Source organism: Dendrobates tinctorius, unplaced genomic scaffold (genome assembly GCF_039654945.1).
Source record: "Dendrobates tinctorius isolate UK_male_01 unplaced genomic scaffold, ASM3965494v1 ptg000011l, whole genome shotgun sequence".
In the NCBI taxonomy this organism is placed as follows: domain Eukaryota; kingdom Metazoa; phylum Chordata; class Amphibia; order Anura; family Dendrobatidae; genus Dendrobates; species Dendrobates tinctorius.
The window spans coordinates 102,053,161-102,069,028 of record NW_027361679.1 but is presented as its reverse complement, the minus strand read 5'-3'; the positions used below and the strand labels follow the sequence as shown (position 1 = coordinate 102,069,028).

General features: G+C 44.2%; 1 protein-coding gene across 2 annotated transcripts in view; it reads left to right on the top strand.

Moving 5' to 3' along the window:
* BTBD2 (BTB domain containing 2) overlaps positions 1–15,868 on the top strand; it is a 109,118-nt gene that overhangs the window by 70,795 nt on the left and 22,455 nt on the right. Inside the window, exon 5 of one of the 2 annotated variants that reach the window (XM_073545581.1) lies at positions 7,292–7,489. The exons of the other annotated variant lie outside the window; for it this stretch is intronic. Coding sequence (XP_073401682.1) covers positions 7,292–7,489 — 198 coding nt within the window. The remainder of the gene's footprint in view (positions 1–7,291; positions 7,490–15,868) is intronic. 2 annotated transcript variants of the gene reach the window in all.

The window sequence follows — 15,868 nt, the reverse complement described above, 5'->3', positions numbered from 1 at the left end:
GACAACCCTGAAGGTATCAACTCGCTAAACCAGGTGTGAAACATGACTCTGTCATACGCTTTCCTCCAGTTGATCTCATTCCCAGAGTGCTCAGGAAGATTCAGGAGGATCAGACGAAGGTGCTTATAATCGCTTCATTCTGGCCAAAAAGTAGTTGGTCTCCTCTTCTAAAGATCTTGGCCCTGGTGGAACCTGCCTTACTTCCCCTGAAAAAATACCTAATTTATCAGGGTCCAGTCTTTCACCATGACCTGGAAAGAGTATCTGTCGGCTTGGATCCTAAAATGAACATCCTAAGGGCCCCAGGGTCTGTCTGACCAGGTTATAACTACAATCCAGGCAAGTAGGAAGTCTGTCACCTCTTAAAAAAAAAAAAAAAAAAAAAAAAAAAAACTGAACTGGAGTAGATCAAAATAGTGTTTACCAAGTACCCTATGTTATTTAATGCACTTGCTTTTTTACTTATTTATTTTCATTAGGGTATATACACACATTGTTTTTTCCTTTAGTCTGTTACCTCTGCAATTTATAACCAGATCTGGAAGACATTCTGTTTGGAATGTGGCAGTTCCCATATAGACACTTCCCTGCTGGATATCCCAAAAATTTTAGATTTCCTACAAGCCGGGTTTAATAAAGGTCTCAGACCGATCACACTAAAGGTCCAGATATCGGCTCTTAATGTTTTCTTCAATCATCCCTTGGCATTCATTAGAGCAATACAGAGGCTAAGACCCACTATAAGGAGATTGGTGCCTCGGTGGAACTTGAACCTAGTACTTAATGCCCTATGTTAACCCCCTTACATGCCCGTGGAACACACAAACATCTCGAGACTAACATTTAGAACCGCATTCTTAGTGGCCATTACCTCCGCTAAAAGGGTGGGGGAGATACAAGCCCTGCCCATCTTGGATCCATATCTCCAGATCCTGGACGATCGGATAGTCCTTTAAACTTGATGCGGCCTTTTTGTCCATGGTAGGGTCTACCCAGAACTTAAACCAGGAAGAAATCTTGCCCTCCTTTTGTGAACATCCTAGAAAGCACAAGGAATCCCTTATCCATGCCTTGGACGTAAGGCAGGCGGTCATTGGGTATTTAAGCCACGCGGCGCTGGAAGCAGGATTCTAACCTGGTTATTCAATGCGGGGGCAGAAATAAGGGGAAAAAAGCTTCCAAGCCCACTATAGCTAGGTGGATCATATCCGCAAAATCTATAGCTTACAGTTCAGACGGGATCTCCCCTCCAGTCAGTTTTAAGGGCCCACTCAACTAGTGCAGTTTTCACTTCCTGGTCTGAGTGTGGTCGCAGCAATGTGGGCCAGAATGAACTTTTTTTTTTTTTTGTAAGCATTATAAGGGTATGTGCACACATAGTTTTTTGTCTCTGCGGATTTTGTAGAGAAAACTGCAGGAAATCCGCAGGACAAAGTGCTGCGGTTTTTCTGCGGTTTATCTGCGTTTTTTCTGCGGTTTTGCCCTGCGGTTTTACACCTCAATAATGGATGAGGTGTAAAACTGCAGCGTTTCTGCACCAAACAATTGACATGCTGCGTTTTGAAAACCGCAGCAAAACCGCGCGGAAAAAAACGCAGCATGTGCACAGCTTTTTTTTTTATTTCCATAGGAAATAAAGGTACTGTACAACGCAGCAGAATCTGCTGCGTTTCTGCAGAGCCGGAAACGCAGCAGAAACCGCAAAGTGTGCACATACCCTAAATTGGATGTGTTGTCAGGTCAACAGACTGATTTTTGAAGGAAAGTTCTACAGGCAGTGGTCCCCTCCTAAAGGAGGTACTCTGGTATTCTCCATGGTGCTGTCAGGAAGTATGTCCTGGAAAATAGGTATTAGACCTACCAGGAGTCCATCCTGACAGCATGGTTAGTTTCCTCCCTGATAAGTTTTATTTAATTCCCATTCAATGTTAAGACACAGTAGTAATAGGAATTTATGTTGCATCAACCCTGGTGTGGTACTGGTCCTTGGAAAAGCACTGAGGGAGGTGGGCAGCAAGGGCCTTTTTTTAACCTCATGTTTCCTGTCCCTGAAAGGATGAGAAGGAAGGAGGACTATATATATATATATATATATATATATATGTATGTATGTATGTATGTATATGTGTGTGTATGTCCGGAATAGGCATCCGCACCGTCGCAGCTACAGCCACAAAACTTGGCCCAGTCACACGTCTGGACCCCGAGAGCGTCCTAAGCTATGTTGTGAGGTGAAATTTTAACCCCGCACGTTCCAATTCACCAAACAATTTTGCCCCTGTCTACATACTGGGGAAAAAGTGTGTGCGTGTCAAGCCCCGCCCCTCATTATGATGTCACAATGGTTGCCATGGCGATGCTGATGTCGTCATAGGTTGCAAGCCCCGCCGCTCATTATGATGTCATAATGGTTGACTATGGAATGGAGGATGTGTATGATGGGTATATGGGCATGGGACTATGAGATGAAAGATGTGTGATGGGTATATGGGCATGGGACTATGGGATGGAGAATATGTATGATGGGTATATGGGCACGGGCCTATGGGATCGTGGATATGTATGATGGGTATATGGGCACGGGACCATGGGATGGAGGATAATTATAATTTGTTATAACTAACAGTTACTATGCCCGGGCAGCGCCGGGCTCTTCAGCTAATAGATTATATATATATATATATATATATATATATATATATATATATATATATATCTCTATCTATATCACCTTTGTATTGTCAGGTGACATCAAGAGTACAGCTTAGTAATGGAGAGGCGTCTGTAAGACACCTATCCATTACTAATCTTAGTTATATGGTAAATAAAGACGCAGCAAATATAAAGTCTTTTATTTGAAATAAAACAAAACACACTTCCATTTTTACTTTAAGGCCATGTGCACACGCTGCGGTTTTGGCCCTGCAGAACTGCAGCAGTTCCGCAGACATGGTACTTTACCATGTTAGCCTATGGGTTTTCAAAACCGCAGTGCTCACACTGCGGTTTTTTACCTGCGGAAAAGCTGCGGTTTTTTTTTCCGCAGCATGTCAATTGTTTCTGCGGATTCTGCTGCGGTTTGCCACCTATTCCATTGTCCAGGTGTCAAACCGCAGGTCACTTTACCTGCGGTTTTACCTGCGGTTCCGCAGGAAAGAACCCGCAGGTGAATCTGCAGTGTGTGCACATAACCTAAAATAAGTTATAGTCGGCTAATTCCACTGAATCCCTCGTCTCCTGTAACAAAATAAAAAAACAATAATATCCCTCACCTGTCTGTTGTTCTGTCCCACACTGTAATCCACGTCTGGGGGTAATCAATATTCAACCTGGGCGGTGCCAAGATGTGACCATCCAGGCTGAGACCTACTGGTGAATGAGCTGCTACGAGCGCAGTGTCGGTGACTTGCGGTGACGTCATTGAGGTTACTGCCGGTCACTGAGGCTGCGTTCCCAGCTGGCTAATGAACTGCTTTGACCTCTGCACCATGAGACTAAGGCTGTGTTCACACACAGCGTTTTTTTAGCGGTTTTCACCGCGGTTTTCACTATAAAACCGCTAAAAATAAGCTTCCCAGTCATTTCTATGCATTTTGCACTTTTTGTGCACATTGATGCGTTTTTTACCGCAAAAAAAACGCATCGCGGTAAACGCAGCATGCTCATTAATTTTGCAGATTTTTACGCTGTTTTGGCTTCTTCCATGCAGTTTGAAACCGCTGCGGAAAAAAACGCATCAAAACCGCGCAAAAACCGCCGTGGAAAAATAGGTGCGGTTTCTGGGAAGGGATTCAGGTTTTTGAGCAGAAATTTTCTGCAACGTGTGCACTTAGCCTAAGTCTCACAGTGCAGAGGCGAGCTCATCGCAGTGAGATTCTCACGGTGAACTTTATACCTCTGATCACAGCTGCTTGCTCACGCTGTCTTTTGACAGCGTGTGAACCGCGGTTGTATGACCGACAGTGATGATTTTACCGCCGATCAGAAGCAGTGTTTGCCATACTGCTATGCACATAACAGCATGGCACACACTGGATGTTCGTGCACCCCCCCCCCCATTCATGTGAATGGAGTCTGGGTACTGTCCTGGTGGGAGGGTTCCACTGTTTAGGCAGATCAGAGGCTCGCCAAATGCGACATGGCGTCTGCTCTTGCTGATCAACATTTAACCCTTCTAACTTCCTAGCAAAAAAATTGTTTCCAAAATAGTGCTGAAGTAAAGATGACGTGGGAAATGTTAACTATTTTGTGTGACATAACTTTGGTTCGAGGGCATAAGAATGAAGGGTTTGAAAATCGCAAATTCAAAATTTTTGCCAAATTTCCAATGTTTTCACAAACACAAGTCATATTGAACAAACTTTACTACTATCGCGAATTAAAATGTTTCCTGAGAAAAGATCTCAGAATCAGTGGGATCCTTTACAGCATTCCAGAGTTATTGCCACATAGTGACACTGGTCAGATTTTTTTCTAAAAAAAAAAAAAAAAGAGGCCCAGTGATTAACCTACAAAGTGGCTTGGTCCTTAAGGGGTTTAACATCTGATAACACAAAACCCTCATCTCTCACAAAGAAATACTCGATCCCTGCCTTTATTGCAGTTGAGACAAAAAAAGGCTTTTTGCTCTTTCCTATATGCTCTTGAAGATGTTCTTTATTCGGTGCTTGGTGCCAGAATTGGGTTAAATGATTTGTTCTTTCCACCACAATTTCCAACCTTAAATGACAGGTGTGCCTCTTGTCACTTTTCCTATCCTTGATCCCTGTGGAATACTTGGCAATTGTGATCCTCAAAGCCCAGACCATATCTGGAGTCTCCATTTATGTAAACTATTACTGTACATTACCTAGCCATTTACTTCCCTCTGTGCTGTTGACAGTTTAGTCCAGAATAATCATAATTTAGCCAATTTATACAGACTTTTATTACTGCGCACTACCAAACTGGTAACTTCCCTCCCACTCCTGATCAGCAAGTTTGAAAAGTTTAGCAGCGCAAGCAATTTTCAAAGTAAACTATAACAAAACAGAGGCACGCAATGTTACCATAGCCTCGAATACTGTCAGCACATTGGAGAAGTCCTTATCCTTTAAATGGCAATCCAGTTCTGTCAAATACCTGGGAATACAGATTCGTTCTGACTTACCTAGCCTTTATTAACTAACTTTTACCTCCCTGCTTCAATACACTTTTCAAGACTTCAAATCCTATTTATTCTGGTACGTGTGTTTTTAATTCTGTGAAAATTGGATATTCTGCTAAACTATACCAATCCTACTCCCTAACACCTTTAAGTCTCCAATCTGCAATTAAAGAGTTTGTCTGAGGCTCATCATGAATGGAGTCACAGGTTTCCTTTAATGCTTCAGCAATTCTTTGCTAACCCACCCTAAATGCTAAGGTTGTGCAGGCCTCCATGACCACATATCATAAAGCCTCTGTTCTTTTTAAAATGCCATACTGGTTCCAAAATGTACCAAACAATGGGACTCTATTTTACTGTAGTCGGTTTTCTGGATGATGCCCATTAATTGACCGCCAGCCCTTTCCATTCATTTTCTAATCCAACAACACTTTGGTCTTTGGAACAAGTTAATCTTTAGTCCTGGGATTATGGCCCTTTTTTATTAACCTCCTTTTCTGCATGCAGTAGGCTGATATACATTGCCAGATTGTGTCTTTAGATCCGTCATTACCTTCATGTTTGACTGTCTGTTGGGCCTGCCCGTTAAAATGTCTCGCTTGGCTTAAATGCATAGTTTAAAAAAAAAAAAAATTTCTTCACTAAAAACCCTCTTTTTCACCTACAGATCTAGAAGTTGTTCTTCTCCAGTCATTCTTTACTCCTTGTATGTACACACTCTACTTTTATGATCCTTTATTATATTCTGAGATATTTTGAGATTTTCTCCACCGCGTTTGTTGATGTCTTGGTGTCAGTTGTGGATTGGCAGAAAATTTTCTTTCAAATTCGAAAAATGACAAGATTCTGACTGGATGCTTATGAATTGCCCTCAATATCTGGCACTTTAACAATGAAAAGGGTACTATGAGGACATTCTGGCATATCTTTGAGTTATGCTACCTTGTGGTGAATGAGATCTTTGAGCTATGCTACCGCTTGGTGAACACACACCCCTCCAGCCCCCAGATCTTGCTTTTGACTCTCATCCAAGGCTCAGTAACTAAAGCAAAGAAGAGCCTTTTGAGACATTTCCTTACTGCCACTAGAATAATTATTCCACGCCATTGTAAGTCGGCCAAACCTGCAGAATTAGTAAAATGGATTTTTTAAATTGATCATCTCCACAAATTGGAAGCTCTCACTGATGGAGATTAGGCTATCAAGTGGAGAATGTCTCTGGTTGCTCTGGGCTGACTTTTAAAACCAGGCCCATCATTTACTCGCTGGCTAAATAGATTTTAATAATGTTTTATTTACAAGGCAGGTATCTTGAGTGATCATTGCTTGGAGTTCTTGCACACTGTGCTCCTCTTGCTTCCTTCATCATTCAACCATTCATATTACCTCCTTCCCTCCATGTTCCTCCTTTTCATCTTCTCCTTTTTTTTCCTATTTCTTCCTGCTTTCCTTTTACTCATATCTTTCCTGTCAAAAGGTGCATTTACACAGCATGAATATTGTCAAAGAATATCCCTAGGCACTCTCGTTTCACCATAATCATACAGTCTAAACAGGATGTTGGTTACCCGACAGACAAGCAAAATGCTTGTTTGTTGGGTGAAATATGATGCTTGGCTTTGCCCAAAAGATCTTCACTCTTGGCAGCATGTAATCTAGACTTGTTGGAATAGTGGCTGTTTATGTACACTGATCTATTACAGATCGAATCTGACGCGCCCATGAGGGGCTACTAAACGACCTCCGACTGGCAAACTTTGCCAGTCGTTTTGGGATGGGCATTGCACGCTGTAAATGCACCCTTATATTTTTACATGGCTTTTTTTTCTTCCCTGGTTCCTAATTTTGGGTTATTGCTGTAGCAATATGTTTTTATTATGAGCAATACTCTGTAAACCTATTTCATGTCTAGACCGCCATGCTCTTGTAATCATTATTGTATGCCTTGAATTCATTTTTTTTCTTCTACATTCAATTTCTTCCTGTTTTCAATTGCAAACTTGAATGAAAACTTCAGTAAAAACAGACTTGTCAAATGTAAAGGTGACTGAATCATCAGTACCGCATAGTAAAATAACTTGCCACTGGGTTGGACAACACAAGTAGGCTACTGTATTCACATTGCATGTTTCTGCTTTTTTCCAGATACCCTTGTTGCAGTCTTAGAACGGGATACATTAGGGATTCGCGAGATCAGACTCTTTAATGCAGTTGTACGCTGGTCTGAGGCAGAGTGCCAGAGGCAGCAGCAACCAATAACCTCAGAAAACAAACGGAAAGCGCTTGGCAAAGCATTATCACTTATCCGTTTTCCACTTATGACTATTGAAGAATTTGCAGCAGGTATCATAGTAAACATATTTTATTGCAATTTATTTACACTATTGCTGGTATACACGTGTGTATATATATGGGGTGTGGGGTGGCATGTTTTATTGAGGAGGCTTTTTTCTTACGGTTTACATTGACAGTGAAGATTTTGAATGATTATCTCGCTTTCACAATTGGTGCCCCCAAATCCTTTTGTACAAATAAAAAAAAAAAAAATGCAGCTAGTACTTGCCGAGGTCCAGTACCAGTGCTCTACAGCTGCTACAGAGTCTGCAAACTGGCTGCACCTATGACATCACAGCTGTAACACATATCACCGCTGGAGTCAGTAACTGATCTCAGTGCCCCTGTTAGGGCTCATACTCACTTGCGAGAGACTCACGATTCTCTCGCAAGTGAGTATGAGCCCTTAGAGTAGACGGCAAGAGCCGCTCAGCTTACGGATTGTCTGCAGCACTGTTGACATGACATCAGAACTGCAAGCAATAACAGACAATGGGAGCTGCGCTGGAGACTTGCCATTGTACCCAGTGAGTGAGAAAATTTTTTTTTTTTTTAAACAAACTGCAGTCAGGGTTTTCTGAAAACCGCAATACATATATAATAATGGTCATTTGGCTCTGAGTCAGCCGCATGTTTATGAACAAAACACTGCAAAATTTTTGCGCAGCACAAAGTTGAGCAAGAAAATTGAGCAAGAAAATTATGAACCTTGGTGTTCACTCCCCACTTTTGACCAGTTCGGCCAAATTCGGCAGAGCTGGGATGCACCTAGGACAGGGCATAACAATGCCCACCTGAAAATTTTTTTTTTAATTAAATAGATTTTTATTCAGAAATGCATATTAGGCTACATATTTTCCCAAAGCAATCATTTTTCATATTAACCCGGTATAATAACTCTCCCCCTCCCCCTACCCTATTAGACCGCTCGTATTGTCCATATAGTCTTTATCTGCAGAGAAAAATAAAGGTTAGTAATATCCTTCCACCATTCGTAGCATTACAGGTAGCACCCCACATAAACAATGTGCCGCGAGGCCCCCCCAACATATATCCGAGACTCTAACCAAACTCTAGCCATGGCGTCCATAGCGTTTCATAGAACACCAATTTCCCTTTTTTTTCCTTTTTTTTTTTTTTTGTAAACCCCCTTTTCTAGCATAACGGTATTTTTCACATATTTGAGATATTCTCCTCTCGACGGCCGCTCCTCTTGTATCCAATTTCTCGCAATCACTTTCCCAGACATATAGAGTAGTCTGGCTATCTCTGTCTTCATAGTATTATCCATTCTTATCTCTTCCACATCACCCAACAAGCATACCATTGGGTCCGTTGGAATCACACATCTGTACGCTCCCTCTACCCAACACAAGACCACCGTCGAGAAAGAAAACCTTGGGCACGTCCACATCATGTGGAATATACCTGCACCTTCGTTTCGGCACCGGGGACATTCAGACGTGGGTTTTAGTCCAGCCTTAAACAGGACATCTGTGGACTTGTACACTCTGTCTCAGCTCTATATAATACACAATCTATATGGTTCACTCAGCGACAATTTTGTGATCCACCCCAGAGCGGATTCTCATCTCTCATCCTCCAAGGGGCCCAACTCACCCTCCCACTTGGCCCTGGCGCCAATTGGGAATTTCAATAGGAAAGTATGTAACAGATCTCCATACAAAGAGGATATAACCCCACTTGTAGATGCTTTCCCACATACATACTCCGACGCAATATCCCCCTGAGTTTCAAGATGGCTACTCTTATTCTGAGCTATGAATGCGTGCTTCATCTGTGCATACTGGAACCCACCTGAAGCTCTGAGCCCAAATTCCGATTGTAGCTGGGAAAAGGATTTCAGTCCCTGTGGGTCCACAATCTGGAAAACAAATTGGATCCCACTAGCCTGCCATTCCCCCAGTCCTCCCATAGATCTGAATTCTAGTAGGTTATTATTATCCCAAATTGTTGAGAACCTGGTCAGGCCAGTAACCCCCCCGAATTTGTTTAACACTCCTCCAGAGTTTATGTATCAAAGATAAGGTGGGAAATTGTTTCCCAAACACCCCAAGTGAGCCATCCTCCAAACATTGTCCACTGGACACCGATTTGTCAGTTTTTTCCAAAATGTGTTGTATCCCGCCAGAAGTCGCCTCAAGCGCCCAACCCCCTCAAATGCTGGCACTGGGCCGCAAGCAAGTATATTTCAGGATTAGGCAAGGCCAGACCCCCCCCATCCTTAGAGCGTTGAAGGGTTTCCAATCTAATACGAGGGTGTTGCTTCCCCCACACCAATCCCCTGAACAAGACGTTTATTTGCCTAAATTTCCCCTGAGGTATCCAGACAGGTGCATTATGCAGGATATGCAATATTTTGGCCATCAGAATCATTTTAACTAAATTAACCCGGGCCACTACCGACAAGTGCAACTTAATCCAAGCTCCTATTTTCGCGTTGAGAGCACCTAACATGGGGGACAGGTTTTTATGTAAATCTGTGATTGGCAGCGAAACCCATATTCCTAAATACTTAAATTGATCTACTACTTTAAGCCTGCCCTCCTCTACTGTTCTCCTTAAACCTTCCATTGTGCCGTCTATTGCAAACAAATTGTATTTACTCCAGTTGATCACCAATCCTGACATCCTCCCAAACCATTCAATAAGTTTTATGGCATTACCCAGAGATGTTTGTGGGTCACTTAGAAAAATCAAGACATCGTCCGTGTGTAGCGCAATTTTTTTTCCTCTAACAGGCCGTATCTGAACCCGTAAACCTCCCTTGATTGTCGAATTTTGGCGGCCAATGGTTCCACTGCCAGCGCAAACAAGAGGGAAGAGCGGACACCCCTGCCTCGTCCCTCTGTGGAGTTCTACAGTGTGTGATAGCATTCCATTCACTCTTATCCTAGCCAGTGGCTACGTATATAATAACCGAACCCAAGATATGAATTGTGGACCAAATCCCAAATGAACCAGGACCTGCCATAGATCCTCCTCTCCACACTGCCAGATGCCTTATGGGCGTCCAGCAATGCAACCACCCTCTGGCCAGAGTTATCGGCTTGCAACTGCATATTCATGAAAAGCCTTCTCAGGCTGACAGCCGTAGACCTGTCGGACATGAATCCGGACTGGTCTGGGTGTATTAATTTAGAAATAACATCCGACAGCCTAATCGCCAACACCTTGGCCAGGAGCTTTACATCCGTTGTGAGCAGTGAAAACGGTCTTGTATGATTCTGGCATCTGAAGATCCTTATCTTCCTTTGGGATGACAACTATTATAGCTTCTCTCATAGACAAAGGCAAGATCCCCTTACTTCTAGCATCTTCCAACACAGCCCTAAGTCTTGCTATTAACACCTCTTCCATCCCTTTAAAAATATCCACTGGAAGCCCATCTGTCCCAGGTGCTTTTCCTTTTGTCATTGACCCCAGGGCCCTGCTCAGCTCCTCATCAGTGATGGGAGCCTCCAGACATTCCCTATCTTCAATCTCCAGTCTAGGAAGTTTAATCCCCTCTAAAATTGCCACAGTGTCCTCAACCGACGCTCTTGCCCGAGAGGAGTACAGATCTGTATACATTTCAGTGAAAACCTTCAAGATGTCCGCATTTTCCGACACCCTAGCGCCATCCCCCGTGTACAGAGAATGCACGTGTGAGGTACCCCTATGGGCCGAAGCCACCAGCGACAACATGTGTCCCACTCTCCATCCTGATAAAAAGCCAGCTGCTGGAAATTCCCTTCTCCTTTCGGCTCGATCCAGGAAGATTTTATCTACATTCTTTTGTGCAACCTTCATTCTATTTCTAGCCTCCACCGTGTTGAGTTAACATTTCGTCCTCTGCTTCCTTTAACCTCTCTATCGCTTCCTTCTCCAACTGCTTTGTCTTTGCCTTACATCTACTAATATCTCTAAATAATAAACCTCTTAGATACGCCTTCATAGCATCCCAGACAATAGACATCTCAGCGCTTCCCTCATTAATGGTAAAATACTCCACCACCTCCCGTTGTATTCCCTCTAGATCAAGGCCATTCAACCAGTTAGGGTGAATTTTCCACTCTCCCCTGCGCCCGACCAGTGTGTCTCCGCTGACCGCAACTCTACCTCAACTGGGCAGTGATCTGAGACTGCCCTAGGCAGATACCTGACCTCTTTCACCATTGAACCCACCATCTCATTTCCCAAAGCCATGTCTGTTCTAAACAGGGTGTAGTGTGATGGTGAGTAACATGAGTACCCCCTTTCCCCAAAATGTCTCACCCTCCACAAATCAACCAACCCAATCTCCTGTATTTATTGTGCCAAATGGGGTGACATTACTCTGTGTCCTATTTTGAGCGTTCTTGTTTTTATCCCAAAAATCATCATATATGTTATTGAGATCCCCAATAACCAGAAGAGGCATTCCCCCCTCCGACCAGTCATTTCCATCACTTCTCTGATTTTTCTACTTGAATATGGGGGCGGGATATACATGGCGGCAACACACAACAGCACCCCAAATATCTTACATATCACCACCACATATTGTCCATCCGCATCAACATGCACTTCGATTTCCTCATAAGACCGACACCCCCCACCCCCTCCAGAGTACGTAGAGAAGGTAGAGTGATGAGCCTTCTGTATCCACTTTTCAACATATTCACTCTCTCTCGCACTAAGTGCGTCTCGAGTAAACATATCAACGAAGCCCTTGGCTGAAGGACAGCCGCCCTCCTGGTACTATCAGCCAAGCCTCTTGCATTCCAGCTCAGAACTTTAATATGGTCCCCCATAACACCACTTAATATACTGTAAATCAACCCCTCTCTCCCATACAAGCAGTCTTCCGGACCCCCCCCCCATTACCCTACCCAAAGCTATAATATCTTCCTCTCATCGAGAGCGGGGCTCTTCTGCCCAGTACACACATTCTTTGTTCGACTTTCCCCTTCCACCTGAAAAATTTATATAAACTGACGGCTGTACATTGTTCCAGAAATATTACTCCAGTTTTTGGCTGAAGTAACATCTTTGACGAAGGCCACAGAGACATACACCAGTGATAAGGTGCACCAAACTCGTAAAGTAACATGCAGATCTTATACCTACACATCACCATTATTAGTACTGGGTTTCAAAACGCCAATCTTAAAGAATCAGCGCCTATGTGCCTTTTGTTAGAAACCAATGATTTCTGTTTAATTGTATGAAGATATTAGTCTGTCTGTAGGGTTTTTTTTTTTTTTCACATTTTAGAGATTTTCTTTTTAAATCTCCTTGTCACCAGCTAGATTTAAGATTAACTGCTCTCAGTGAGACAATATAACTTTTAATGGCTAACAAAAATAAAATGATTTAAAGTAAGTTTCAAAGACTATTCAGGTCTCTTCATCAGGCATTTTATTATTGTTTATTATTGCGCCATTTATTCCATGGCGCTTTACATGTGAGGAGGGGTATACATAATACATACAAGTACAGTAATCTTAAACAATACAAGTCACGACTGGTACAGGATGATTGAGGACCCTGCCCGCGAGGGCTCACAATCTACAACGGGATGAGTGAGGATACAGTAGGCGAGGGTAGAGCTGGTCGTGCAGCGGTTTGGTGGATCGGTGGTTATTGCAAGTTGTAGGCTTATCGGAAGAGGTAGGTCTTCATGTTCTTTTTGAAGGTTTCCATGGTAGGCAAAAGTCTGATATGTTGTGGTAGAGAGTTCCAGAGTAGAGGGGATGCGCGGGAGAAATCTTGTATGCGATTGTGGGAAGAGGAGTATAGAAGGAGATCTTGTGAGGATCGGCGGTTTCGTGCAGGTAAGTACTGGGAGACTAGACTAGGTCACAGATGTACGGAGGACTCAGGCTGTGGATGGCTTTGTATGTCATGGTTAGGGTTTTGAACTGGAGTCTTTGGGTAATGGGGAGCCAGTGCAGGGATTGACAGAGGGGAGAGGCCGGGTAATAGCGGGGGGGGGGGGGGGGTCAGGTGGATTAGTCGGGCAGCAGAGTTAAGAATAGATTGGAGGGGTGCGAGAGAGGGGAGGCCACAGAGTAGGAGGTTGCAGTAGTCAAGGCGGGAGATGATGAGGGCATGGACTAGGGTTTTTCAGATTCTTGGTTGAGGAATGTACGGATCCGTGAAATATTTTTGAGTTGAAGTCGGCAGGAAGCGGAAAGGGCTTGGATATGTGGTTTGAAAGAGAGATCAGTGTCAAGGATAACCCCGAGGCAGCGAGCTTGTGGGACTGGAGAGAGTGGGCAGCCATTTACTTTAATGGATAGGTCAGTTGGGGGGGTTATGTGAGATGGGCGAAAGATGATTAATTCTGTTTTGTCCATATTAAGTTTTAGAAATCTAGCGGAGAAGAAGGATGAAATAGCAGACATTGAGGGATTCTGTTTACTAGGGAGGTGATATCTGGTCCAGAGATGTAGATCTGTGTCATCAGCATAGAGATGATACTGAAAGCCATGAGATTCTATGAGCTGTCCGAGGCCAAAGGTGTAAATGGAGAAGAGCAGGGGCCCTAGGACTGAACCTTGCGGGACGCCGACGGATAGGGGGCGCGGTGAGGAGGTGGTGTGCGAATGGGAGAAGCTGAATGTCCGCTCTGATAGGTATGACGCAATCCAAGATAGGGCCAAGTCTGTGATACCAAGAGATGAGCGGGTCTGTAGTAATATGGAATGGTCCACTGTGTCAAAGGCAGAGGACAGGTCCAGGAGGAGGAGGACAGAGTAGTGTCGCTTGGCCTTGGCGCCTAGTAGGTCATTGGTGACCTTAGTTAGGGCAGTTTCAGTGGAGTGGTGTGGCCGGAAGCCGGATTGCAAGTGGTCAAGGATGGAGCAAGAAGAGAGGTGGGAGGATAGTTCAAGATGGACGTGTTGTTCCAGTATTTTTTAGGCATAGGGGAGAAGTGATATAGGGCGATAGCTAGATACAGAGGATGGGTCAAGAGAGGGCTTTTTGAGGATAGGTGTGATTGAGGCATGTTTAAAGCTTGAGGGAAAAACACCAGTTGTTAGTGGTAGGTTGAAGAGATGGGTTAGGGTTGGGATGAAGACTGTGGTGAGGTTTGGGATGAAGTGGGATGGGATCGGGTCAAGTGCCCAGGTAGTGAGATGTGATATTAAGAGTAGAGTGGAGAGTCGATCTTCTGTAATGGAGGAGAAGTTGGTTTTGGGGGAGGAGGGCAGGGCAGGTAGGAGGAAGGGCACTGGGGGTTGTTGACCAAAACTGTCTCTGATGTTATCAATCTTCTCCTTGAAAAATGAGGCAAAGTCTTCAGCTGAGATGAGTGGAGAGGGAGGAGGTGCTGGGGGGCGGAGGAGAGAATTGAAGGTGTTGAATAACAGTTTAGGGTTGTGAGACAGGGAGGATATGAGAGATGAGAAGTAAGTTTGTTTTGCTGCAGCGAGTGTGGCCTTGAAAGTAGTGAGGGACTGTTTGAATGTGATGAAGTCCTCATTGGAGTGGAATTTTTTCCATCTCCGCTCAGCAGCCCTGGAAGCTCGCCTCAGTTCTTTGGTCAGACTGGTGTGCCAGGGCTGTTTGTTGATTTTGCAAGCTTTGGTATGTTTGAGAGGGGCAACTGATTCCAAAGCTACAGCTATTATGGTGTTATATAGAGCGGCAGCGGCATCCGCATTGTGTAGGGAACTTATGTCTGTAAGAGGGAGGAGGGATTCAGACAGTGAGTGTAGATCGAGGTGTTGAAGATTTCTGCGAGGGTGTGCGAGTATTTGAGGTGGGGATTGTGGACCTGAGGAGGAGAGGGAAGAGAATGTAAGTTGGTTGTGGTCAGAGAGAGGAAGAGGTGAGTTAGAGAGGCTAGATAGGGAGCAGAGGCGGGTGAAGATGAGGTCTAGTGTTTGGCCATCTTTGAGAGTGGCTGCAGAAGACCATTGAGTGAGATAGAAGTTTAGTGGCAGCTGAGAGGGAAGTGTCAATGGGGATGTTGAAGTTGCCCAAGATGATAGTGGGGATATCAGTGGAAAGGAAATGAAGTAGCCAGGTGGTGAAGTGGTCAAAGAAGGTGGTGGCTGACCCTGGAGGGCGGTATATGATAGCTAGTTGGAGGGGGAGTAGATGCGCACAGAGTGCACCTCGAAGGAAGGGAGGGTAACAGAGGGTGACAGTGGGATTGGGGTGAAGGAGCAGTTACCTGACAGGAGAAAACCAACTCCTCCACCATGCTTGCAGCTGGGGCGGGGTGTGTGGGAAAGGTGGATTCCACCATATGAGAGTGCAGCAGGAGAGGCTGTGTCAGAGGAGGTGAGCCAGGTTTCGGTGATGGCGAGGAAGGAAAGTTTGTTAGTAATAAAAAGATCGTGGATGAAAGAAAGTTTGTTGCAGACAGAGCGAGCGTTCCACAGAGCTCCT